This window comes from Carassius carassius, chromosome 28, assembly GCF_963082965.1.
Source record: "Carassius carassius chromosome 28, fCarCar2.1, whole genome shotgun sequence".
Taxonomy (NCBI): Eukaryota; Metazoa; Chordata; class Actinopteri; order Cypriniformes; family Cyprinidae; genus Carassius; species Carassius carassius.
Window position 1 is genome coordinate 11818841 of NC_081782.1, and position 27500 is coordinate 11846340.

Below are 27500 nucleotides of genomic sequence, written 5' to 3' on the forward strand. Positions count from 1 at the left end.
CCACGCACCTCATGACGAGACCGATGCACCGCCACAGAAACAAGAATGAGATGCTTTCTTACATAACTGTGAATTAGACTCAGGGCTCGTTTAAAATATTGCACATAAATAGGCCGTAGGTGTGTGTGTGTGTGTGTGTGTGTGTGTGTGTGTGTGTGTGTGTGTGTGTGTGTAAATGCGGTGCTGAAGTGAAATAGCTGAGCAGTTTGATAGCCGAATTATAATAAGCTGCCTAATAAAAATTATAGTTATTATTATTATAATTTAATACATTAATAGGAAAATGAACCTAATATCATCTTGATTATTGACAGAGAAATCTGCTTATGTCGATATCTCTGACTATCGTCGATACACAATACTATCGTCTATCGGCACAACCCTACTGTATACTGTATGTATGTCCACATATCTGTCATGTCTGTTTGCATGTGATTGTATGCATGGGGATGTCTTTGTGTGTGTATGTGCGTGTGTGATACAGAATGTCGTGACAGCTCTTCACGTACAGATGTACCAGAGCACTTCTATTCTACTCTGCTCACCTGCCTCTCTCTTACTGCTCTCATGGGAGGATGCATCACATTTACTGTCTCTGAGAAAGCGAGAGAAAGACAGAGCACTTGGATATCTGATGCGTGTCATAGACCTGGCTGGAATCCTGTAGTGGTAACGGGAGGATGCTGTGCTCACCTTATCAACAGGTTTAAGTGAAGAGAGAGAGAGAAAAAAAAAGGCAAATGTGGTAAAAATTACGCAGCATCGGAACATTGTTTTGCTGCCCCCAGGTGATATAAATGCACACTGCCTTGACTAGATTAGATCAGATTAAAAAATCTGCGATCATGTCTGATTAAATAAAAACAAAAAAGTCAGAGTGGCGTAGTACTTAACACAAATGCATTGAGCCAATGTGCTCATCTGGATGACATAAGTTCCAATCTGGCATGCAACATTTCCAAAGTAATTAAATTTCTAAGTTTTTTTAAACCCAAGTTGAATCTGGTTTCTCGATCAATGCAAGGCTATTTTTTTTTCACCCATTTTTTTGATTCGCAAAGCCAAAATTATTAGATCACTTACAAAACAAATCCGTCAGTGTGATTTGAGGTATGATGTAAGTTAGTTATTGTTTTATTGAAAATATGCATACAGTGAGTAACAGTAAAATTTCCATTAGCAAGCACCATTAAAAAAAATTGCATTAAAAAAGAAATGCATACAAATTAAAATACATTTTAATTTAGTAAATTAATTATATACAGTACAGACCAAAAGTTTGGAAACATTACTATTTTTTATGTTTTTGAAAGAAGTTTCTTCTGCTCATCAAGCCTGCATTTATTTGATCAAAAATACAGAAAAAACAGTAATATTGTGAAATATTATTACAACTTAAAATAATCATTTTCAATTTGAATATACTTTTTAAAAAATAATTTATTCCTGTGATGCAAAGATGAATTTTCAACATTACTCCAGCCTTCAGTGTCACATGTAACATCCAGTCTATCACATGATCATTTAGAAATCATTCTAATATTCTGATTTATTATGAGTGTTGGAAACAGTTCTGCTGTCTAATATATTTGATGAATAAAAGGTTAAAAAGAAACTAATAATACATATTCTATAAATATATTTTCTTTACTATCACTTTTTATCAATTTAACACATCCTTGCTGAATAAAAGTATTGATTTTATTTAAAAAGAAGAAAGAAAAAAAAATTACTGATCCCAAATTACTCACCAGTAGTGTATATTGTTATTACAAAATATTTATATTTTAAAACATAGCTTCTTCTTTTTTTTTTTACTTTTTATTCATCAAAGTATCCTAAAAAAGTAGTAGAAGGAAATCCAAGGCACTCTTCTTTAGAAAATTATAAAAAGCCTTTATTGAACTGGCTATTTCATGTTAGAAAATAAAAGACATCGGGGAAAAACGACCTAAAACTATCCTAAAGAAGTATCAAATGTTCTGAAAAAATATTAAGCAGCAGAACTGTTTCCAACTTTGATAATGACTCATCATATTAGAATGATTTCTAAAGGATCATGTGATTATGATCCTAAATATTCAGCTTTGCATCACAGAAATAAATGTATAATACATTTAAAAACAATTATTTTAAATTGGAAAAATATATCACAATATTACATTTTTTCTGTATTTTTGATCAAATAAATGCAGGCTTGATGAGCAGAAGAAACTTCTTTCAAAAACATTAAAAATAGTAATGTTTCCAAACCTTTGGTCTGTACTGTATATATATATATATATATATATATATATATATATATACACACACATATATATATATACACACATTTAAAAAGTCTTTGTTTTTAAGCTGAAAATGTCTAGAATCGGTGAAACACCCTAAAATACCAAGGAAACTTTTTGGGTTTCACAGGTAAACTAAACCAATCCTTTGACTCTCAACTAAAGAAATCTTATATAATTAGTCAGACACAGTTCAATTCAGGTCATGCCTCAATAACAGGAGTGTGTGTGGGAGACCTGCAGGTGTTGTGGGATGGGCATCCTATCATTCTTAATAGAGCATCTCTCTCTCTTTCTCTCTCTCTCTCTCTCTCTCTCTCTCTCTCTCTTTTTTTTCTCTCTCTCTCTCCCTCACTCCCTCCCTCCCCCCCCCCCCCCCCCCCCCTCCTTCTCTCTCCCCCTCTCTCCCATGCTGATTTCTGCCCTGAAGTGGACTAACAGGATTTCATAGACGGTGTCACACAGCCAATGCTGCATCCCCTCCAGACACTGAGACCTGCTCACACAAGAAGACCACTAAGCGTCTTTGAAGTCAGCTTTTCAGGCTTTTCATCAAATGAGCGAAGCGCATACAAGCTCATCTCGCACACCCTTGCACATTATCTCAGCCCCTGAGCTAGTCTGAGGGAAAAACCTCAATCCACAGAGGCACACAGCTGGACAATTAGAATACTTTTGCCTTTCATAAATCATGTTGACACCAGTAGGTTTGTATCATTGCAAAAAGGGGTAATAGGTATAGAAGCTTTGCTAATATGGACCTTTATGATTTTGCAGACCGGATTTAAGGCTGTTTTCTGTTGTGTAGGTTGAGAAGGTACAGGTAATTTGATTTGTGTGGGCTGGTGTGTTTTGTGCTCTGCTAAGTGATTCAGGAGTAGTGGGGAACAAATGTGGGGAAACTGGGCTGGGATGTGGAAAGTTCGAAGGGACTGCTTTTCTGTGACAGGCCCTCGTTGCTGATCTAATATTAGTCAGCTGTTAACTGAGCTGAGTGAAGTGAGAGTCACTGAAAAAAGGAAAAGGGTACAGCATTGAATCACTCAGAGGCTCGTGGCCTGGGCATTCATCCGCATCCTAACACAACAAGAGGGCTTTGTTTTTATTGTCTGTGTATTTGAAGATGTGCACAGTAGCACCAAAAATATTTAGACACTTAAAAAAATCTATCAATGTCATTGCATCAGATTACAAGTGGCATGTGCAAATCAATGATGCTTTAAAAAAAAAAAAAAAATAATAATAATAATAAAATAATGACTTCACTTTTCTGAGCCATTTTTGTCTTTTAACTGATGTCATGGTGATTTTAGTATATAGTATATTTAGGATGTGTTTTCTCTGCTATCATTCAGTTAAGAGGAATTTTTGGTTTGGTGTTTTGATTTGATGTGCTTTGCTTTGTGTTTTTGTTTTGTTTGTTTTTTTCATTTCATTCTCTGTTTGTTTTTGTTTTCATTTAGTTTTGTTTGTGGTGGTTTTGTTTGTTTTCGTTGTATTGTTTTGTTTTTAAATCCTTTTCATTGTTTTAATCTAAGAGTCTGTTTATGTCTTCCAATAAAACACTAGCCACTTCGATATTTTCCTAATTCAAAGGCATATATATAAGTTTGATTTAAGATTTATAAGTTTATAAGTTTATAAGTTTTTTTATAAATATGGTGGGTTTGTGTTGGAAATGTAAAATATTAATAAAATGTTGTCATGTTTGACATTGATATAAATAAGAGCGAAGCAGGTCCACGGTTCTTAAAATGGAACTCTGTTCAAAAAGTGTTCCTTCCGCTGTTCTGGCAAATGGCTCTGTTGTATCTTCATACCACTGCCACGTCATGTCAATCATGTGGGCCATTGTGCACACAAATCAATATTTAAGCTTTGCATGTTTAATCAACAGGGATTTCGATCTTTAATGTGCAAGTTATAAAATCATAACTTGGCTCTGTTTCTCATGTCTCATGTCCGAAATATCTTTTTATGAAAATTACCACTTCTCTAACTCTGCTTGGCTGCCCTATTCTAGACAATTAGCAGTCATAAAAAAGCACTTTTTATTTGAAATCATTTGCTTTTGAAGGCTTTGATTAACTGGCCAAAGAGAAAGATCTGTTTTCTTCCAGCGTTCACAAACAGGAGAGCTTTGAGCCAGCAGCCCCTCGCTCACGCTGAGCTTTGATGAAAGTCCTGTCAAAGCAAAGTAAAGATTTCACCTCTGAGAGACAGGAGGAATAGCTTGAAACGGATGAATCCGCTTCCAGACACAGCACACCCTAATGTTCATTAACTGAGGGAACGAGAGACATGCACAGACACTGACCGGTCCTGCAGAAGTGTGACTCTGTCTCACTACTCTGAAGGAGAGAGAGACACATGACAGAGAGACACATGAACTATCTGTGGAGTTTATGAGAATCTGTCAAGGAGAGACACTAATCCATTCATCAACCATCACTTTGGACAGGGAGTGCCATGTCTTGGCTGAGTTCAGTGAGGTCCAAAAGCCTGAAACTACATTGAAAATGTAGTATTTAAACCTTTTTTTTTATTATTATCATTTATTTTATTTTATTTTTTATTATCCGCTCTGTGTGAGTGTTTTATTAGTTTGACACTAATTAACAAGCCCTGTTATTGAGATCACAGACATTTCTACATCTCAATTGCATCTTAATGACATTTCAGCTCAGATGCTGAGACGGTGGATTTGATTTCAGTGGGAGAAGAGCAGAGCTACAGTAACAAGCAGACCAGGCAATATGTGACACTGACTCTTCCATCCTGTGGTCAACATTTCGAGGGGCGTGCTAATCACAACTAAAACCCCTCATCTTACTCGCTCTGAGCCTCAGTCCCAGCGGGAGCACGAACTTGATCCACAATCCTGCTCCATAATTAGAGCACAATTCCCAGGTAGTGAGCCCTATCTCTCTCTGGCACTGACGCTCAGAGTTTATATTAATGTATTTCCGTTTTTCATCCGCAAGCCCTTCTAGTTGGTGTTAATCGGATATACTGTGCAAATAAGGAAACCTGACAATGAGGTTTTGCAGGTGTTTTGTCACTGCAGTCTGGGGTAGTCAGCTTTACAGGCGACGGATTTGCAGTTACTTCATAGTTGCATCCTGCTTATGCATCTTATGTGTAAGGCCTTGAATTTGAATTGAAATGCCAAACAGGATTCAAAAATTATAATTAAAGGGGTCATGACATGGATTTGTGTGTGTGTTTCTTGTGTTTCTTACTTATAATCTTAGTTTTTTGCATAAAAAAAACGAATATGTTAAATGTGGAAAAATTATTAATTTCAACCCTCATTTTGAAATTCTCTCTTAACACCGGTTTCACACTGCAAGCGTGAGCAGCATATATTTCTTTCGCCTTGCATGTTAATCAATGAGTGCATTTACACCAGCAGCAGGAACAGCGCATGAGCGTCTAGCAGGAGCGTCGCGTGAGCAGCAGTGACGCGGGGGTTTCGGCTCGGAGTCTATTTTTTGCTGCACTGCTGATGCTCAGTTAAAGTGACAGCACACTTTCAATGAACAAAATAAACATGATTTCACACAAAACATGTTAAAATGCACAGAATAAGCATGACTAGTGTGTTTTAACACAAATTGGAATATGTCAGTTAAGAAAATCAAGAACAAAAATGTTTTTACCCAATGTGCATTTACCCAATTTAACTTGTTCCACAGTTACAGAAACGGCGCTATAGACACAATAAATGTACTTGAAAAATACTGACATCATCAGCATTCAGCCTAATAAAAATATTATGAACGCTCAGCGTGTTCCCCTCGGTTAGAAACACATCTTTTCATTTTTTTTAATCAAGAACACATAATATCTTAAACATTATATTCTCACTTAACAATTAGCTAAAATAGAATAATTATATTGCTCCAGGTCTTCAGTTACAAAAACGGACAACAAGGCACAAATTACAAGGACACAAGACGAACATGGACAAAAAAAAGTCATATAAATCATATTCACAGCTTCTAAGAAAAATATTTAGATTTAATTACAACTGGCTAGAAACGCATGGCCTCTACATAAATACATTTTGACATTCTTTCTTAGCCTAATGATTAGTTAAAATCCAATGTATATATCACATTTCTCCCTATCAGTTACAAAAACAGACCTTAATCACAAGTAATTAACATAAAGCATATTGATAGCTGCTATAAGAAATGGACATGGAGATTATGGACACACACTGAGCTATAACTTGGTTAATAGTGCATATCTGGGTAAGCGCCTATGGTTACAAGTATGTATTAAAAAATCTTTCTGGATTTTTAATGGCACAAAGACAATTATATGCTAAAAGATCAAGGCAAATTTGATTTCACATCGCATGACCCCTTTAAATTTATAATTAAAGGAGATTAAAATGTATTGAAATTTAAAATTACTGTATAACTGTAGTAAGTGTCCTTTTTAACAAGAAACACACACACACACACACACACACACACACACAGACGATCCTTTCTTTATAACTTTTTTTAACTTAAAGGGATAGTTCACCCAAAAATGAATATTCTGTCATCATTCCACATCCTTCATTCCTCATGTCATTCCAAACCCATAAGACATCATCACTGTGTTCATCTTCAGAACACAAATTAAGATTTTTTTTTTTTGCATCCCATGAGCTCTCTGAACCTCCCATAGACAGCAAGTGTCCTTACATGATAACATAACTTCCAGAAACATAACAAGGACATTAAAATAATACATGTGACATATGACCTGTGAGAATACTTTTTGTGCACAAAAGAAAAAAAAAGACTATATTCAACAATTAGTCTCCTCCGTATCACCCATGCGCTATTTTGGAGAGTATCAACTGAACATAAACAATGTGCTATTCTTTTCAGCTGTGCCACCTGGATACGTTTTCTACATTCAGATCAAAGTGCAAACAACGTAGGAATCATATCCACGTGATGCAGATTTTTTTATATTTCGTAGTTAGTTCCCACAATGGTATAATGTTGTTTTGGACTGATTTTATGGGAAAAACATTATTCTGAATATTTTTCTGTACACTTTTTCTTTGCATCACTTTAAACTGTGAATTTCATGGGATTTGTCATAAAACACCGACCTCTTAACTTCCACAATTAGCATCTGCTCATCTATGTTTGATGCTTAATATTGAGGAGTGGGATTTTGGTACGGTGAGTTTTTAGTTTGGGCTGTGCTTCTCTTTACAGTGCTACAGTTGATGTTTTGTTATGTGAAGCAATGACATTTATACATTTTTAAGTGTGATTTGAGCTCGCAAATACTTTTGGGGCCACTGTACATGTATTTTAAACGGTCTCATTCGTGTGTTAGATTATCACTTTGCGCCGGTGAAGATGCCACCCACTCGTGTCTGTGAATGCGCAAACGTGTAGCAGATGGGCGAAAAGAGAGGGACCTTGATGAGAGAAAGGATGAGTGGATCAAATCTACCACTGCAAATATTTATTTACCAGATGAGCTCTCCTCATCAATCTCTCTCTGCTTTACAAGCAATGGCTGCCTGCCTGTGTCCTTCACATGAGAATAACTGTATGTGGGGACTGGGGAAAGATGCTGTGTTTGAGGGCACTGGGTTACAGAAGTAAGCTATGCGTGAGCGACAAATGCAGGGAGTGCGTTATGAAGAGGACGACGCGCGTGTTTCTGTGTGATCAAATCGATTACTAGAATTTTATGTATGTGTATATATACACATTACATTTAGATTTAATCATTTAGCAAATGCCCCTCCTTGAACTGCCACCTTAACGTGGTGGAGGGGTTTGAGTACCCGAATGACCCTAGGAGCTATGTTGTCCGGGGCTATATGCCTCTGGTAGGGTCTCCCAAGGCAAACAGGTCCTAGGCGACGGGTCAGACTAAGAGCGGTTCAGAAAACCCTTATGAAGAGATCATATCATAGGACCGTGACGTCGCCCGGTATGGCGCAGCCGGGGCCCCACCCTGGAGCCAGGCCCGGGGTTGGGGCTCGTATGCGAGCGCCTGGTGGCCGGGCCTCCCCCCACGGGGTCCGGCCGGGCTCAGCCCGAAGGAGCGAGGTGGGGCCGCCTTCCCGTGGGCTCACCACCTACAGGAGGGACCGTAAGGGGCCGGTGCTTAGAAAATCGGGCGGCAGTCGAAGGGGGGGGCCTCGACAGCCCGATCCCTGGACACGGAAACTAGCTCTAGGGACGTGGAACGTCACCTCACTGGCGGGGAAGGAGCCCGAGATTGTGTGTGAGGTTGAGAGGTTCCGACTAGCGATAGTCGGGCTCACCTCTACGCACAGCTTGGGCTCTGGAACCACACTCCTCGAGAGAGGATGGACTCTTCACCACTCTGGAGTTGCCCATGGTGAGAGGCGGCGGGCTGGTGTGGGTTTGCTTATAGCCCCCCAGCTCAGCTGCCATGTGTTGGAGTTTACCCCGGTGAACGAGAGGGTCGCTTCCCTGCGCCTTCGGTTCGGGGATAGGTCTCTCACTGTCGTTTGTGCCTACGGGCCGAATGGCAGTGCAGAGTACCCGGCCTTCTTGGAGTCTCTGGGAGGGGTGCTGGAAAGTGCTCCGACTGGGGACTCCGTGGTTTTACTGGGGGACTTCAACGCCCACGTGGGCAACGACAGTGACACCTGGAGGGGCGTGATTGGGAGGAACGGCCCCCCTGATCTGAACCCGAGCGGTGTTCAGTTATTGGACTTCTGTGCTAGTTACAGCTTGTCCATAACGAACACCATGTTCAAGCATAAAGGTGTCCATCAGTACACGTGGCACCAGGACACCCTAGGCCGTAGGTCGATGATCGACTTTGTGGTCGTTTCATCCGACCTCCGGCCATATGTCTTGGACACTCGGGTGAAGAGAGGGGCGGAACTGTCAACTGATCACCACCTGGTGGTGAGTTAGATCCGATGGCGGAGGAGGAAGCTGGACAGACTCGGCAGACCCAAACTTACTGTGAGGGTCTGCTGGGAACGTTTGGCCGAGTCTCCTGTCAGAGAGATCTTCAACTCCCACCTCCGGCAGAGCTTCGACCGGATCCCGAGGGAGGTTGGAGATATTGAGTCCGAGTGGACCATGTTCTCCACCTCCATTGTCGAAGCGGCTGCTCGGAGCTGTGGCCGTAAGGTCTCCGGTGCCTGTCGAGGCGGCAATCCCCGAACCCGGTGGTGGACACCGGAAGTAAGGGATGCCGTCAAGCTGAAGAAGGAGTCCTATCGGGCCTGGTTGGCTTGTGGGACTCCTGAGGCAGCTGACAGGTACCGACAGGCCAAGCGGACTGCAGCCCGGGTGGTTGTGGAGGCAAAAACTCGGGCCTGGGAGGAGTTCGGTGAGGCCATGGAGAAGGACTATCGGTCGGCCTCGAAGAGATTCTGGCAAACCGTCCGGCGCCTCAGGAGAGGGAAGCAGTGCCCTACCAATGCTGTTTACAGTAGAGGTGGGGAGCTGTTGACCTCAACTGGGGATGTCGTTGGACGGTGGAAGGAATACTTCGAGGATCTCCTCAATCCCGCTGTCACGTCTTCCATTGAGGAAGCAGAGGCTGAGGGCTCAGATGTGGACTCGTCCATCACCCAAGCTGAAGTCACAGAGGTAGTCAAGAAACTCCTCGGTGGCAAGGCACCGGGGGTGGATGAGATCTGCCCTGAGTACCTCAAGTCTCTGGATGTTGTGGGGCTGTCTTGGCTGACACGCCTCTGCAGCATCGCGTGGCAGTCGGGGACGGTGCCTCTGGGATGGCAGACCGGGGTGGTGGTCCCTCTTTTTAAGAAGGGGGACCGGAGGGTGTGTTCCAACTACAGGGGGATCACACTTCTCAGCCTCCCTGGGAAAGTCTATGCCAGGGTACTGGAGAGGAGAATCCGGCCGATAGTAGAACCTCGGATTCAGGAGGAACAGTGTAATTTTCGTCCAGGCCGTGGAACACTGGACCAGCTCTATACCCTCTACAGGGTGCTGGAGGGTTCATGGGAGTTTGTCCAACCAGTCCACATGTGCTTTGTGGATTTGGAGAAGGCATTCGACTGTGTCCCTCGCGGCGGCCTGTGGAGGGTGCTCCGGGAGTATGGGGTCCGGGGCCCTTTGCTAAGGGCTATCCGGTCCCTGTACGACCGGAGCAGGAGCTTGGTTCGTATGGCCAGCAGTAAGTCAGACTTGTTCCCGGTGCGTGTTGGACTCCGGCAGGGCTGCCCTTTGTCGCCGGTTCTGTTCATGATTTTTATGGACAGAATTTCTAGGCGCAGCCAGGGGCCGGAGGGGGTCAGGTTTGGTGACAACACGATTTCGTCTCTGCTCTTTGCGGATGATGTTGTCGTGTTGGCCTCATCAAGCCAGGACCTTCAGCATGCACTGGGACGGTTTGCAGCCGAGTGTGAAGCAGCTGGGATGAGAATCAGCACCTCCAAATCCGAGGCCATGGTCCTCAGTCGGAAAAGGGTGGCTTGCCCTCTTCAGGTTGGTGGAGAGTTCCTGCCTCAAGTGGAGGAGTTTAAGTATCTTGGGGTCTTGTTCACGAGTGGGGGAAGGATGGAACAGGAGATTGACAGACGGATCGGTGCAGCTTCTGCAGTAATGCAGTCGATGTACCGGTCTGTCGTGGTGAAGAAAGAGCTGAGCCGCAAGGCGAAGCTCTCGATTTACCGGTCAATCTACGTTCCTACTCTCACCTATGGTCATGAGCTTTGGGTCATGACCGAAAGGACAAGATCCCGGATACAGGCGGCCGAAATGAGCTTTCTCCGCAGGGTGGCTGGGCGATCCCTTAGAGATAGGGTGAGAAGCTCAGTCACCCGGGAGGAGCTCAGAGTAGAGCCGCTGCTCCTCCACATCGAGAGGGGTCAGCTGAGGTGGCTCGGGCATCTGCTCCGGATGCCTCCTGGACGCCTTCCCGGGAAGGTGTTCCGGGCGCGTCCCACTGGGAGGAGACCACGGGGAAGACCTAGGACACGCTGGAGAGACTATGTCTCCCGGCTGGCCTGGGAACGCCTCGGTGTCCCCCCAGAAGAGCTGGAGGAAGTGTCTAGGGAGAGGGAAGTCTGGGGTTCTCTGCTTAGACTGCTGCCCCCGCGACCCGGCCCCGGATAAGCGGAAGATGATGTATGTATGTGTATGCATTTAGCAAATGCTTTTATCCAAAGCGACTTAAAAATTAGGACAATAAAAGCCATCAAAACCAACAAAAGAGCGATAATATGTAAGTGTTGTGAATTCTCGGTTAGTCTAATGCAGTGTACATAATAAATGAAAAGAAAACAAGTAGATCGAACAGGAATAAATAGAGAACATGAAGGTTATAGGGTAATTTTTTATTTATAAAAAGCAAACGAGTAGATGGAATATGTATGTTCAGTATGTAGTGTGTGTGTGCGTGCGTGTGTGTGTGTGCATGTGTTTACGTACAAAAAATTAGACCTATTTATCAGGGCCTTTATTCATTAATTTATAATTTTTTTTATTTTGTTGATTTTATTTTAATTAGGCACATAAGCAGAAATTAGAAAAACCTAGAAATCATTTTCCAACGTTCTCAATACCATGTTCTCATTAGAACCCAGATGTTTTATTTTTACTTCATTATAATTATTATTATTATTTTGTAATCCCCATTATTCTCAATGTTGATTCTTATTAGATTCTTGTATTTAAACGTGTTACAGGGAAAAAAAAAAAAAAAAGAAAAGAAAGAAAGAAACTTGCCTTTTGGCAAAATTTGCCATTTTGATTGCAAAAAAGTACATTTTATATGATTCATGCAGGACAAGGTGTTTTTGGATGGAGGGTATAGGTAGTATAAATGGAATTTGTCAACACGAGACCACGAAAGTTTTTTTTTTTTTAATTAGATGTTTATTAGCCTATAAATTATTGGTTGATTATGTGCTTGACTACAGTGGCACAAGCACAGAGGCTCGGGGACCAGAGAACCACAGAGAATAAACATAAGCCTAAACATCCATCCGAAAGCAGAAATAAAGTGCACTTTAGCCCTATGTTTTTCGAGATATTCACCCACCATTTAGTTAGCAGTGGAAAAAGGCTCACAACAGAGGTATCATAGATTGACAAACTGAGGAAAAAGAAAGGTTTAGACCAAGACAGGAAGTCTAAGAAAAAGATATCCCAGACTGAGCGATCAGTACAGACTGTACTGTGTCACGGAGTTGTACTGGCCACTTTCGAGAGCTCAATCTGAAGAGGTGAGAAGGTGAATCAGGTGGAGGGGTTTAAAAGTGCTAGTGTGTGTATGTTTGTATAAAACCAAAGAAAATGGGCCTATGTTCTATTAATAATACCTGTCCTAAATATGTCTGCTTCCAGACAGCCAGCTTCCCATACAACAGCCACTATGCTCTTTTCCTCCTTTCTTCTCCTCGCATATTCATTCTCTCTTGTTTTTTCTTACTCATAATTGATGTGCTCCTGTCTCATGTTTATCCTGCATTTAAATTTCACACAGAGGAGAGGCGGCAGCAGTGCGCCAGTCAATAGAAGTGCTAACACTTAACAACCCCTGCCAAAGCAAACAAAAACAGATCGTTGGTTCTTCAAACAGCTCCTTGGAGATCCACCTTGCTGGAATGCTTGTCTTTGTCCTACAAAGCGAAGGAAGGAAGCCAAGGACAATTTGAAGTAGCGTCTGTGTGTGTGTGTGTGTACTGTCTGCTGTACTGGAGATGAGGGCTCAATAATGTCCTCTGTTGCGTTGTAAAATGTGTTTTAAATTCATTTAAAAATTCTTACATTCAGAGTCTACAGTTTTGCCACACCTGCTTTTAACAGGAGAATGAATACATATTAATAAAATATCTTACTGGCCATGATTTGTTTCTAAGAATGCAGTTTAGAATGGGAATTTTAATCACGATTGGATTACTGCTGTATCTCATGTTTTCAGATCATGTATGTGCATTTATTTTATATGCTGATTTAAACTATTTTTATGACACTTGGATGTGAGTTCTGCCAACTGTTTAAAATTTTCTACTACTAAATATATATATATATATATATATATATATATATATATATATATATATATATATATATATTATTTTTTTTAATGATGAATGTTCAACTTAGTTTAATAATGCATTAAACAATTTGTGCAAAAAAAATTATTACATTTTCATTTTGAATAAAAATGTTAAATAATACATTTAAAAACTATATACCGTATTTTTCGGACTATAAGTCGCACCTGAGTATAAGTCGCATCAGTCCTAAAGTCGCACTGGACTTTGAATCGCATTTATTTAGAACCAAGAGAAAACATTACAGTCTACAGCCGCGAGAGGGCGCTCTATCCTGCTAAGTGTAGACTACAGGAGTACTGAGCAGTATAGAGCGCCCTCACGCGGCTGTAGACAGTTATGTTTTCTCTTGGTTCATGTCAAATTAATTTTAATAAATAAGTCGCACCTGACTATAAGTCGCAGGACCAGCCAAACTAACGAAAAAAGTGTGACTTATAGTCCGGTAAATACGGTATTTAAAAGCACATTTAAAATTATATTCTTTGCTTTGCTTTCCTTTGCTTCCAGTAAAAATGTTGACAGGGCAAGTAGAAATCATGAACTCTCATTGGTCCATAATCTTGCTCCACATAGCAGTATATTAAACTTCAAATATGTCTTGGCTGTTATTACGTATGTCACATTGTACCCCCTTTTTTTATTGTGAACAGATAAATTAGTTTTGATGGATTTTTGAGTGAGTGCCAGCTGAGTAAGTGCCATTGAGATAAATGGAATACTAACATGCTGACAGAATATTTTTTTTGATAAATATAATTTTCATAAGAAGTCATATTTTTTTTATAGACATTGATGGTTGTAGCACTTGTGTAGCTACAGTACAGAGGGAACAGTTTAGTCTCTTTCTCAGAACACAGTGGTGATGGCTCATGGATTTGAATCTCTGGTTTGAATCTGCATTGTACATTTTCGATAACCAGCTTACCTACTTTTTCGCAGGACCGTGTGCATCCATAGCTATTAACGTTAATGTGGTACTTAAATGTTTACCATCAGTGAATGTCTATGTTAGTTATCGTCCAGAGTCCTGTCATATCTGAAGGTTATTCTAGATGTTTTTCCAGACTGCACAGAGTGCATCACTTTATGGCTAGCGGGAACCCACTTAACTGGAGACATGGATGTCTGAGTGACATTTCCGCTTGAGAGTGATTGATCTGCCAACTGTGTGGAACTGTCATTTTATTTATGGCCTGATTGATCTGAATTGCAATAGGGTGGTGATCAAGGTCATTGATTGGTTGATTGTGTTGTTTGTCAGATTCACAGAGGCAGACACTCTGGTGATGGGAGATGTGACATACGGGGCCTGCTGCGTGGACGACTTCACTGCCCGCGCTTTGGGAGCTGACTTCATGGTGCATTATGGACACAGTTGTCTCAGTGAGTTGCACAAACACACACACACAAACGCACACACACAGTTCTTATATGTGAATTAAAGTTCCAGTTTACCCAAACTGAACATTCTCCCATCATTTGCTCACCCTCACATAATTCCAAACCTGTATAACTTACTTAGGTTTAATTCTTATTTTAAGATAGAATGGTTGCCTTCACACTAACTGAAATATGTAAGTTTGAATACAAGAATTACTGAAGCTAAACCTGAAATAAATAAAGCTATGCATTAACAAAACAACTCATGACAAAAGCACATAACAAAATTACTAAAACTTTAAAAGAAAACCAAACACATAAAAATAAAAAGTGATTCAAAATATGAATAAATAATAAAATAAAATTAACATGGGTATGAAAAAGGGTGGTTCTCCTTTTGTCTTCCATAAAAGAAAGTAAGCCAAACAGGTTTGGGTTCTTAATAGCTGTGTATTATAACTATATAACTTATAAAATATTTATATACTACAAACCCACAAATTAATTTTCATAAAGGAAGATGTCTCCTCTATCATCTTTCTCTGTTCCTTTGGATTCTCGTGAGGATGTTTCAGGGTCTCATTAACTGACAACTGACCGTTTGAAAAATAATTGAGAAAGAGACCAAGAGATCTCAGTGGGAGTTTCTAAGAGCAAAGGTTGGAGACAGTCGGCCGGGGTTAGGAGAAGTGAAGATGTATAGATTTACACTTGAAGTGCTTTGCAAAGCTGCTCTCAATAACTCAGTATGGTAGCCAGTCCGAGCCATGGTGTGTAAGGGATAGCAGATGTTTTGAATGGGCCTGCCTGCACGTGTGCTCAGCAGATCAATAGTGAACATGCATTAAGGGTGTCCTTTAAAAGGCCTAGACGTGCCAGCCTAGAGGAAGCCACTCTTTTACCCCCTGCTGCCCGTCAGCAGCACAACATACAGTAGAGGAAATGCTAAATCAATAGGGCCAATATATCTCCAGCAGAACAATCGCACCTCTTCCAAATACCAGAGCTGGCCAAAGGAATATTAATCCTGCATCTAAGGGCCGAAGCCTCCTGCAAACCATACACTAGGGCTGCACGATATTGGGAAAAAATGACATTGCGATATTTTATTTTTCTGCGATATATATTGCGATATTTTTGATTACAAACAAAAATGGGGTGAGCACACTTACATTCTCATTTTAAATGATTTAAACATTGACACCATCGCGTCAATTGATTAATATGCGGGAGGGAGAGAGAGCAAGACAGCGCTCGTGTTGTTTGAAGACGGCTCTCTCTCTCTGTCTCTCTCGCGCGCTCTCTCTCTCTCTCTCTCTGTCTCTCTCGCGCACGCTCTCTCTGTCTCTCTCGTGCACGCTCTCTCTCTCTGTCTCTCTCGCGCACGCTCTCTCTCTCTGTCTCTCTCGCGCACGCTCTCTCTCTCTGTCTCTCTCGCGCACGCTCTCTCTCTCTGTCTCTCTCGCGCACGCTCTCTCTCTCTGTCTCTCTCGCGCACGCTCTCTCTCTCTCTCTCTCTGTCTCTCTCACGCGCGCTCTCTCTCTCTGTCTCTCTCGCGCACGCTCTCTCTCTGTCTCTCTCGTGCTCTCACTCTCTCTCTGTCTCTCTCGCGCACGCTCTCTCTCTGTCTCTCTCGCGCTCTCACTCTCTCTCTGTCTCTCTCTCGCGCGCGCGCTCTCTCTCTCTCTCTCTGTCTCTCTCTCGCGCGCGCGCTCTCTCTCTCTCGCTCTCTCTCTCTCTCTCTCTCTCTCTCTGTCTCTCTCTCGCGTGCACGCTCTCTCTCTCGCTCTCTCTCTCTCTCTCTCTCTCTCTCTCTCTCTCTCTCTGTCTCTCTCGCGCGCTCTCTCTCTCTCTCTCTCTGTGTCTCTCTCTCTGCCCTGTTAAACTTGCATGTGTTTTTCAGTCCTGTCAATGAAAAAACTTTCACTCTATGATGGTTAAGCTGTGCAATTAATCTGCGAATCACATTCGTCAAGGGCCGGGGAGCAGCTGGCCCGTACAGTTAATGAATAACAGATCAACTACGACAGCGTACATCGCACATCCTGCGATGTGACTATCGTGGATTCGTACATCGCGATATCGATGCTTAAACGACACATCGTGCAGCCCTACCATACACTGTCAAAGGCAGACCTTCTGGAAATGTTTGATTGTCAGTGTTAGCTAAAAATTATAACTGCTTTAATGCTGTGCATACTGTATGTAAATGTATATTTGCCAAAAAGTGAGATACACCTGACAGAATTTCCCAAAACCTCCTTTTGGGAAGTTGTCATTTTTTTATTTGGTTAGGAATTCCTTGACATTTCACTTCTTTTTGCTCTTCTTGATTGTTTGGCTTTCTTGTTTCTTTACCTTGATATCCTTGAATCCAACAATATTCAAGTCTTAAAGGTTAACTTTAGCAAGAGTTCTGAAAGCAAGTGCACAGGCTTTTTATTTTTTGTATGGTGGCTTTTTTGGCAAGTGAAAAAACAGCTGATGAAGCAGCAAAAAAAGTGAGTGTTCATTTTGTCACTGAGAAAATGTAGTCAGTGATTCATAGTACCTAAAGATTGATTTATTGACATTTATAGACATTTAAGTCTATTTTTATATTTTGATGGATATTCATGTCCTATCAGAGTGATGTTGAATAGTTTATCACATTTGCTGTAATGAAAAATGACATTTGAGTCTAAAACTTTAAAGCCGTGTATGCAAATGTGTGTACAGTTAGATCCATACAGTATGTATTTGGACACAGGACCAAAACATGTTCAAGTTAGAGTTATATAATGTATGTAAATGTGCTTAAAGTGCACACTCTGATCTTTAATTTGAGGGTATTCACATCAAAATTGGAGGAAAGGTTAATAATTACAGCTCTTTAATATGTACCTCCCCTCTTTTTCAAGGGAACATAAGTAATTGGACAATTGACTCAAAAGCGGTTTCATGGACAGGTGTGGGCTATTTGTTCGTTATTTCTACATCAGTTAAACAGGTAAAAGTTCTGGGGTTGATTGGTCAATTGATCTCTCCATACAAGTGAAACAGACAATTGTTAGGCTTCAAAAGCAAAACACATCCATTAGAGAGACAGCAGAAACATTAGGATTGGCCAAATCAACAGTCTGGTACATTCTGAGAAAAAAAGAACACACTGGTGAGCTCAGCAACATAAAAAGGCCTGGACATCCACAGAGGTCGGCAGTGGTAGATGACCGCAGGATCCTCTTCATGGTAAAGAAAAACCCTTTCACAACATCCAGGCAAATGAAGAACACTCTCCATGTGGTAGGCGTGGTCACTATCAAAGTCTACAGTCAAGAGAAGACTTCACAAGAGCAAATACAGAAGGTCCACCACAAGGTGCAAACAAGGCCATATAAGACAATGCAAAAAAAAGCTAGACCACTTCTCGAAAAGCATTCTTTGGATGGCTGAAATTAGGTTCAGCCTGTACCAGAATGATGGGAGTAAGTATGGAAAAGGCTTGGAACAGCTCATGATCCAAAGCTTAAACATCATATGTGAAACATGATGGAGCAGTGTGATTGCATGAGCATGCATGGCTTCCAGTGGCACTGGGTTACTGGTGTTAGTGATGACGTGACAGAGGACCGAAGCAGCCGGAAGAATTCTGAAGTGTATAGGGATATACTGTCTGCCCAGATTCAGCCAAATGCAGCAAAGTTGATTGGACGGCGCTTCATAGTCTAAGTGGAAAGTTACCCAAAACATGCAGCAAAAACGACTCAGGAGTTTTTGAATGTAAAAAAAGGAATATTCTGCATTTGCCAAGTCCATCTCCTAAATTTAAACCCAATTGAGAATATATTCCACTTGTTATAGACAAAAGGCAGAAAGACCCACAAACAAACAACAACTGAAGTCAGCTGCAGCAAAGGCCTAGCAAAGCATTACAAAGGAGGAAACCCAGTCTCTGGTGATGTCCATTAGTTCCAGACTCAAGTCAGCCATTGCCTGCAAATGATTCTTAACAAAATATCAAAAATTAACATTTTATTTATGATTATATTTATTTGCCCAATTACATTTGAGCCCCTGAAAATGGGGGTACTGTATAAAAATGTTTGTAATTCCTAAGCGTTTTATGTTATATTTTTGTTCAACCCCTTGAATTAAAGCTTAAAGTTTGCACTTCAATTTCATTTTGGTTGTTTTGTTTTAATTCTCTTCTGGTGGCATACAGAGCTGAAATTATGAAAATTGTGTCAGTGTCCAAATATGGTCGTGTGTGTGTGTGTGTGTATGGATGTATGTATGTATGTATGTGTATGTAAATATATATATAGACCTATGTCCATGGCTAATCTGTCCCGCGAGTTTCATAATGAACCAAAAAAAACAACTGTATCTGAGCATTCTTTAATTTTTCCCATGAAGCTCCTCAATCATATTATATTTTACCTCCTTAAGAAAACAATAGAGAAGGGAAGGAGATGAGGAGATGGAGTGAATTCATGACTCTTATTGACAACAGCTGTAATTGCAGTGAGTAAGTGCTCTCAGTCTGCTGTGCTAATTGGATAAGAGAAATGGATCGATTCCACTTAACTTCAACCCCCCGGCCCCTCCACATCTTTTTCTTTTGTTTTCTAGCACCTGCGGAAAGAGGTTTTTGCCTCTTGTGCGTTTCATGCATGTATGAAAATAGCCCTGTATGTATGTGCATTTTGACAGTGACCCATTTAAATGCAAAACTTTCAAGAATAAAACTTTTATTGCCACAGTCGGTAAAATCTCTCTCCCAGAAGTCTTTCTTTCTCTCTCTCTCTCTCTCCACTCAGTCATGTATATCACTTCCTCTAGTAACTAACTGTAAACACTGTCTGTGACATCTATTCAGTAGCACTGTTCTAAAACCTTGTAAGCTGCCTCGTTACTTATTGCCTATGAAGGCCGCTGCCTTCTAAGGAAAAATCCTAAACACCACAAAACTTATTTGGAACAACTCGAAGAAGCAGCTTGATACGCAGTTCAATCAAGCTGTGATGTTGGCATGTTGCTAAGTTAACAACATAGTAATAGTAATAACACACAGCACACAAACATTTTGTGTAAAATAATGTTTTTATTTACACTGAACTATTTTTAACAATACTTTTAAGTACTGAATGAAATTTTGCTTCATAATCAACATTTCTCTTACTTTGTCCATCTTTTCCAGAGGTTTTAGCATAGGAAACCGTTTTGCTTACCATTGGGAAAAAAACACTGAGATTTTTCCACTTCTTATGTTCTCCTGAAGAAAAAGGCCATACAGGTTTGGAACTATATGCGAATGAGTCAATTCTGGTTAAATTACCTCTTTGAAATATGCAGTGCTTTCCAAAAGCTGTACTTTTTCATAGAAGCCTCAGCAATGTGTGTTTGCTGAGAAGCCTCTGTTGATCTTCTTGCTTTGAGAGGTAAATTTACTTCCTCTCTTCCCACTTGCTTTACTGTCTTGCCGTCTGTTCTTACATAGTTAGATGGGCTCTGTGTTTAAAACACTCCCTAAAGGTGGCATTTGCCTAATAGCAGTGAAATGGCCATTAGAGCAGGGGCTTTAAAGAGAATGCTACAAGAAGAGCAGCAATTATGACCATCAGCAGTAAATGATAATGTAGATGGGAGAAGACTGAAGCCCGCCTTCCTCTTTCAGCTCTGCTGTCTTTTAAATGGGCTGTGAAATGAATGGCATTAATAGCAATTGTTCGATTTTCTCTTTTCTTCGGTTACTGTCATCAGTAGATCGGAGGTACTGTAGGCTGACTAACACAAACTTTTCTGAGTTTAAGACATTTATTTACTTTGTTGTGAGTTTGCAGTTTATGACAATTAACTGTTATGTGCTAATTTGTGTGGGTTGTACTACTGTATATACTATAGATAAACTATATACATTCATACTTGTACAGTATAACAAAGGTTGAGATTTATTTCAAAAAATGAAGTACTCTCACAGTATGCAATTTCAGATGGAATCAAAAAAGGAATGGTTTATAATAAAATAAAATAAAATCCAGGGTCATTTGCTCGCTCGATGGCATTCCAAACCTGAATTTTTTATTCTGTCAGCACAGTTGTTTGAAAAAAAATATATATATATTTTTTGGACCCCATTGACAGTTGAAATTATTTTCTGTTGTGATTCTAAGAATAAAGTCATACAGGTTTGGAACAACATGAGAGTGAGTAAATGATGACAACATTTTTGGGTGAAAGAGATTGTTGTGCCCATTTTATCCACCAGGTGATTCTGTTGGTGCATTCAAGTGATGTCAGAAAGATAATATTTGACATGTTGAACACAAACCAAAAACTCAAAATATGCATTTACATAAAACTAGCAAATTTGCATGTTCAAAATTTGTACAATTCTGAAATGATTCAATTTACAATACCTTCATAAAGTGAATTAATAACATTAAAAAAAGCAAAAAAACATAAGTAATGCACATTCTTTATTAATCATTTTGTAGAAGTAGAGTTAAAAACACTTTTTTGTAGAAAAGATGCATGCCATCTTACACATCTGGTGTCCTAATTACGACTTCTAAAAGGGTAAATGCAAACTTCATAGAAGGAATTGATTGCACCATTTAATTTGTGGGATCATTTGAGTCTGCAGAACAAATGCCAAGTTTAGACTTTTCAGGTTGGAGAAAAAAAAGAAAAGTCAACCTATGAATGAAATAATCATTTGGATGTGTGATGAGTGAAATATGCTAATGTTGTTTGTGTCTTCAGTCCCTATAGACTCAACAGAGGGCATCAAGATGCTGTATGTGTTTGTGGACATCCAGATTGACACTGCCCACTTCCTGGACACACTCAAGTTCAACTTTTCCCCTGGCCACTCACTCGCCCTCGTCAGCACCATCCAGTTTGTGGCTGCTTTACAGGTGACCTTTGACCCCCCCGTTTCTTACTCAATGATAGCTATTCCCTGTGGTTAAAGATGTTCTCTGATTCGTTTACGGTCTATCTTTCTCTCCATCACTTACCTTCCTGCTTCAAGGTCTCTGACAGCACATAAGGCTGCCCGTGCATGTGTGTTTGCTCCTATAATAGTGTGTGTTTGTGTATGTAGGTGTGAAATGCAGTTAAAGTTATTTTGAACTGCACAAGAGAAGGAATTATCATTCCTATATAAGTCATGTTGCACTCAGCACTACACCTTACATAAGTGAGATTTTCATCCCTTCTTTTTTTCCTGTTTCGCTCTCTCCTCCTCGCTGTCAGTTTTACCCGTCTGCCTAAAAATGACCCATGCTATATCTGGAAATAGCACGGCCTGTGTAATCGTGTGTGTGTAGGCCCATTCCCGTGCTCTGGGTGGGTGCTGGGGGTCAGAGGGGTGTGAATGCACACATTTGATGTGTTTTTGTTATTTTCTCTGCTCATCAGAAACAAAATCTTATCTGTAAGGTCTCCGCCCCCGTCACATTACTGTGGCTTCCTTGCCTTAATTTATTTGGCACCATTTCTTTGCTTCCTTTTCATTGGAAAGGAAAGCCTGTAGGTGTTGGGAGATGTGCTGGATGACTGTTTCACTGATTGTATCTGTTTCTCTTTCCTTCCACTGAAAAGGTGTTGTTGCACGCTCCAGAGCCAGTGCTCAGCCAGATCTGCAAGCGTCTCTCAGAACCTGACTATATTACTACACAAGCAAACAGCCTTTTTTAAGAAGAGAAAGAAATTATAATTTTCAGCAAGTTCACATTCAGTTGATCAGAAGTGACGATGACAATTGTTTTTTTGTTTTTTGTTTTAAATCTGTTTTAAGTAGATACTGTTCCTTTGAACTCTCTATTCAAAGAATATAAAAATATATATATATATATACATTAAATGTTCCATAAGTATGAAGCACCAAATCAGCATGTGTGAATGATTACCACATGATCATGTGACCCTGAAGACTGGAGTAATGGCTGCTGAAAAATCAGCTTTGTTTTCACTGGAATAAATGACATTTTAAAATATGTTCAAAAATTTTTTTTTGAACTGTAATAATATTTCTTAATATTACTGTTTTCACTTCTTTTGATTAAATAAATGCAGCCTTGGTGAGCATAAGAGACTTCTCAGAAATATAAAAAATATCACGAACCCCATTATTTTGAATTGTAGTATTCATTGTAAGTTATAATTACAGCAGCTCTGATATTCAGTACTGTGCAGTACATTCAGCATCATTATGATATTCCTGTTATGCAACAGTTAAAAAAGCAAGAAGTTAATGCTGAGTTCCTGAGTTTCAGACTAAATTTGGACATTTACAATTGTCAGCGAAAATTGTTCCAAAAGTGGCCAAAGTTAAGTCTGCCCTTTCATTAAAACTTTATTCGATGTGAACATTACCCTGCCTTTGGACCTCTGACATTACTGTTTCTTGGTTCAATAACCGCAGGTTTAGGGGGTTGACCTGGAGCCAAATCTGAAGCCCAGAGAGCCACCTTTTCAAGAAAGGTGAAAACTCGTGGCGTGGTTCCAGATTGAGCACTGGCTTCTGCACAACACCTTTTTGGTGGGAAAAAAGTTGCTTTCTTGGTCTCAGCATCCCTTTCCTTTCTCTTCTCAGGCAGCCAGTGCAGAGTTGAAGCCAGAGTACGAGGTGCTGGTACCTCAGTGTCGGCCGCTTTCTCCTGGGGAGATCCTTGGATGCACCTCACCTCGTCTGGAGAAGCATGTCAATGCCATCATGTAAGGAAAACAGTTGTATCCAATTTTGAGTATGTGTTGTGTAGTAAGACTGTGTGCACATGAAAACATGATTGAATGATTGATTTTTTTTATCAATTTGAAATGGATAGTTTCAGCCCTGGGTTCAGATTAACCAATACAGCTTTATTTAATTTAATTTAATTTCTTTATTTTATCTAATAAGAGCAAGTTATCTCGTTTTTATGTGTCAGGGATTATATCTTCTTGTGGAAGAATTGCACTTGAATGAATATACTTAAGGTTATAGTTTAAAAAAATGTCCATTTAAATATTTTATTACATTTTAAACAATTTAACGAACTTAATAAGGTGCTCAAGCTTATTCTTTATTGTGGATATTGTTACAGCTGAAAGCAGGCGCACACCTTGTGCATCCTGTATTCACAGTAAAACATGGCCTTTTATATTCAGTATGAAATCAAAATGGACCCTGTTTACTTTAATACGTATCAATGGTTTTATTGTGCACAAATTTAATAGTGCATGTTATTCAAAAGAACAAAAAATAATACTAAGCAATAATATTATATGCTACTTTTCAATCAAATTCCGATGGATAACACCAAGACCCGCCTCACATTATTACCTGCGGAATATTGTTTCTCTCTGAAATCTGTTGCAAATGCGGTTTCAAGCTGTCTTTAATGAGAAGCGTGTCAAGTGCTGTTGTAACACAGAGACGAGACATTAAGCAGCAGATATATGTGTGTGATCTATTATTGTCTGTATCACACAGCGGCTGAGCAGCAAGCTCTGCTCCTGTGAGATAGAGGGAAACCTCCTGACTGTGTGTGTCTGTACACAAAGAGGGTGTGTGTGGGTGTCTGTGTGTTTGTGCTTTCTGCCTCTTAATCCAGCGTGCAGAGTCTGTAATGAATGTTAGTCCGTTTGTGTGTTAGGGGAGAGAGGAAGAGAATTGATGCATGTTTACTTTAATTTTCACACATCACCTCTTCATCGGGGCGCCTGTCAACATTAGACATACACAAGTGGTCATGTCACTGACCTCCAAAATGACATGGCTATTATGCAAATAGCCTTTTTCATAGATCATTTACTTTTGCCCTCACCCTCAGTGATCAAATTAAAAACTTTGTCTGACACCTACGGTGTGGTAATGTGATGTTATATTGCAAAGCCAAATCACCACCATATAATTAACAGCAAATTAAGCTTATACAGAGACTCACTTTCTCATAAGAAGTAATATGTTTGCCGGGGGTCTGAATAAAGTCCCACGGAGAAGATGATTGCAGCTTTGTGTTGAAAAATTACACCGGTTCATGGCCGATCGGCACCTTCATAAAGAGTTGGGTGGACCGTAAAGCGCTTTGTATTTAATCAAATTTGACCAACGCCACAGGTCTTCATGCAGACCTCAGCTTTCCACTTGGGATTTCTTCTGAAACAAGAGGGAGCTCCGTCTCATTGCCGAAGGCATAATGAACTGAGCTGTGGGTGAATGGGTCGGTGCTGTGAAAAGCGGTTTTAAGAACTGCAAATTGGGCCATTTCTAATCTTGTATTCTCAATAGTGCCATCTCCACAAAATGCATCAATTTGTGGTCGTTTAAGTTACACTGTTAAAAGCTGAGCCGGAAAACCTCTAAACGTTTAATGCCTTTGCCATAAATGCAATATTTATAATAGAGGCCCTTAAAAGAGACAGTGAAGTAATCTGGGAAAATTTGTGTTTTATTATTGCAACATATAAAGGAAAATGAAAAATTAGGGGAATTTTTTGGTGAATGACTGTGTCCAACAGCTAAAATGTATATTAAAAAAATGCTTCCTTTGTGGGTAGTGCACTATAAGGAGGTAGAAAGGCATTAATTTGTGAAGGTGTCCTACAGTTCTGCGATTTTGCTTCCATGGCTGTTAAAAGGGTATCTGCCAGAGCTCTTGAGCAAAGAAGTAATTTTTCTCACCTTTTTAATAAATGTTTTCTTTTCTACCTTTTTCTAAAGCAGTGTTTCAGAACTGGGGGGCAGGACCCCCATTATAGGAGGCCTTGGCAAACTTCCGGGGGGTAAAATTGGCTTAAATTACTTAAAAATAAGTGTTATTTTGTCATGGTAATCCTGTTTATTTTTACTTTATATAAGGGAATTTTAAAAGTGTGATTTCCAGACCAAAAAAAAAGGAAATGTATATAATGATTATGGTTTTTCCTGTTATATCAAGGTCTATAACATTTAATGTGCAGAAATTGCTATTTGTTAAAAAAGGTCAATGTTTAGTTATACAGTATTTTAATGCTGCTCAATAAAAGGCATGAAAATTTAGCAAAATATTATATTTAACAGTGTTATTAAATAACATTTTATAACATAATTTTAGCGTTTTTTGAAGATTAACTTGACAGCAAAGAGTAGCTAGAAGTAAAAACTTAAAATTTGATTGGAAAATGTAATTAAACCAATAACATGTTAACAATAACACCACTATATTGTGCAGCCCTACTTCTTCCCATAGCAGGTACAAGGCAGCAAAACTTTTTTTGCAGTTTTCATTTTCTAACACAGCTGGTATGTTTGAGGGACAAGGAAAATGAACGATAAAGAGCATTTTTCTATCACTATGTGTGTGCCGAGAGTGAAGGGTGGCTGTTTCAGCCTTTGCTCCGGTGGGCCCAGGGGGATCCCACCCACAGAATGTTCTGTGTGTTACATAAACGTGTCTTAATTAGCCTTTCTAATTGCGGCTGTGTTCCCCAAGGCATCCATCAGGTTTGCCAGGTTAATCTATACTCCCATTAACTATGGCAGGTCTTCTCCTTTCGGCACGGCAGAGGATAATCAGCGTGTTGAGTTCTGTTCTGCATGTGTGCTGTCCGCGTCATGACCTAATCATATCACGCAGGTTTATTTGTGGAGTAGCTGGATTGTAGCCCATCAGCCTCCGTGTCTATGACTCGCTTTCCGTCTGGCTAATGTTGCCGTGACTTTGGAGTGAGTAGGTGTCACCCTGATTGCTTGCTGAATGTAAGGACAGTTCTGATCTGGTTTATGAGTCCTCTAGGCCGAGACCCATTGGCCTTTATATTTTCTTACGCAGATCCCAGAGTTAGCAGAATTGTATTCCTTCTGCCTACTCAGACTGTCTTTCTCTCTGATAAAGTTGTTTCTGTCTGTAGTTATCTTGGAGATGGAAGATTTCATTTGGAATCCATCATGATTGCCAACCCAGATATACCGGCCTACAGGTAAACCAATGTGCAATTCTACCCTTATTTTTCCTAAATCAAGCATCTTTATTGCTATAGCTCATAGTCTTCAACCATTTTATATTTGATCTACAAATCCAGCAATATCCTCCAGGGCTACAGAGTACAGCTCCTTCCTCTTTGCCCTTTTTTGTAAACTTGAACCTATTAAATAACATATAATAATATGTCTAACACCTGCCACAGTGAATGATTGAATTATAGGCTGGGAATAATGAATGCAGGCTTTGTATGACAGTTTGTCCAAGATGCCCATAATTCTGCATGTTTCATTGCGTTATCACAATTGAAACAATTAAAACGTATTTTACACTTATTTTGAGACCAGACATCCTTTTGGCTGCTATTGTAATATAATTAAATAAATAATACTTATTGATTTAATTAGTGAGACACTATTATATTATATTCATTACTGATGTTGAATCAAATCATTTTGTTACATCTTAATTTGATTTAATAATTCAATTCAAGTTTATTTGTAAATCGCTTTTTACGATACAAATTAAAGTTAAGTTTCTTCAATATTTAGTAGTATTTAATACTTTTTAATGTGGAGGGATAGTGGAACCATTAGGTGAATTTCCTCTTTTTATATTTAGCTTTAGTTACAGCTAACTTAATAATTTTTTTTTCATTTCATACTTTAATATTAAACAAAAATTAATCACCCTGTTGACAAAAAAATGGAAACAAGTCTCACGGAAAGGCAACATCCTATCATATTTTCTTCCATTTAAAAAAAAAAACATCTAGTTTATGATTGTTCTTTCTGTTTTCTTAGTATCTTATTTTTTATAACTGTGTTGTTCTCTATATTTGTAGGTAT

At 39.8% G+C, this 27500-nt stretch overlaps 1 protein-coding gene across 3 annotated transcripts in view; it reads left to right on the top strand.

Moving 5' to 3' along the window:
* The window catches only part of dph1 (diphthamide biosynthesis 1), a 108497-nt gene that overhangs the window by 48018 nt on the left and 32979 nt on the right, over window positions 1-27500 (top strand). For all 3 annotated transcript variants that reach the window (XM_059514311.1, XM_059514312.1, XM_059514310.1), the window contains exons 4-8: window positions 14603-14724; window positions 21467-21621; window positions 23304-23425; window positions 26582-26650; window positions 27497-27500. The exon at window positions 27497-27500 is cut by the window's right edge and continues 153 nt beyond it. In XM_059514311.1, the coding sequence (XP_059370294.1) occupies window positions 14603-14724; window positions 21467-21621; window positions 23304-23425; window positions 26582-26650; window positions 27497-27500 (472 nt within the window). The remainder of the gene's footprint in view (window positions 1-14602; window positions 14725-21466; window positions 21622-23303; window positions 23426-26581; window positions 26651-27496) is intronic.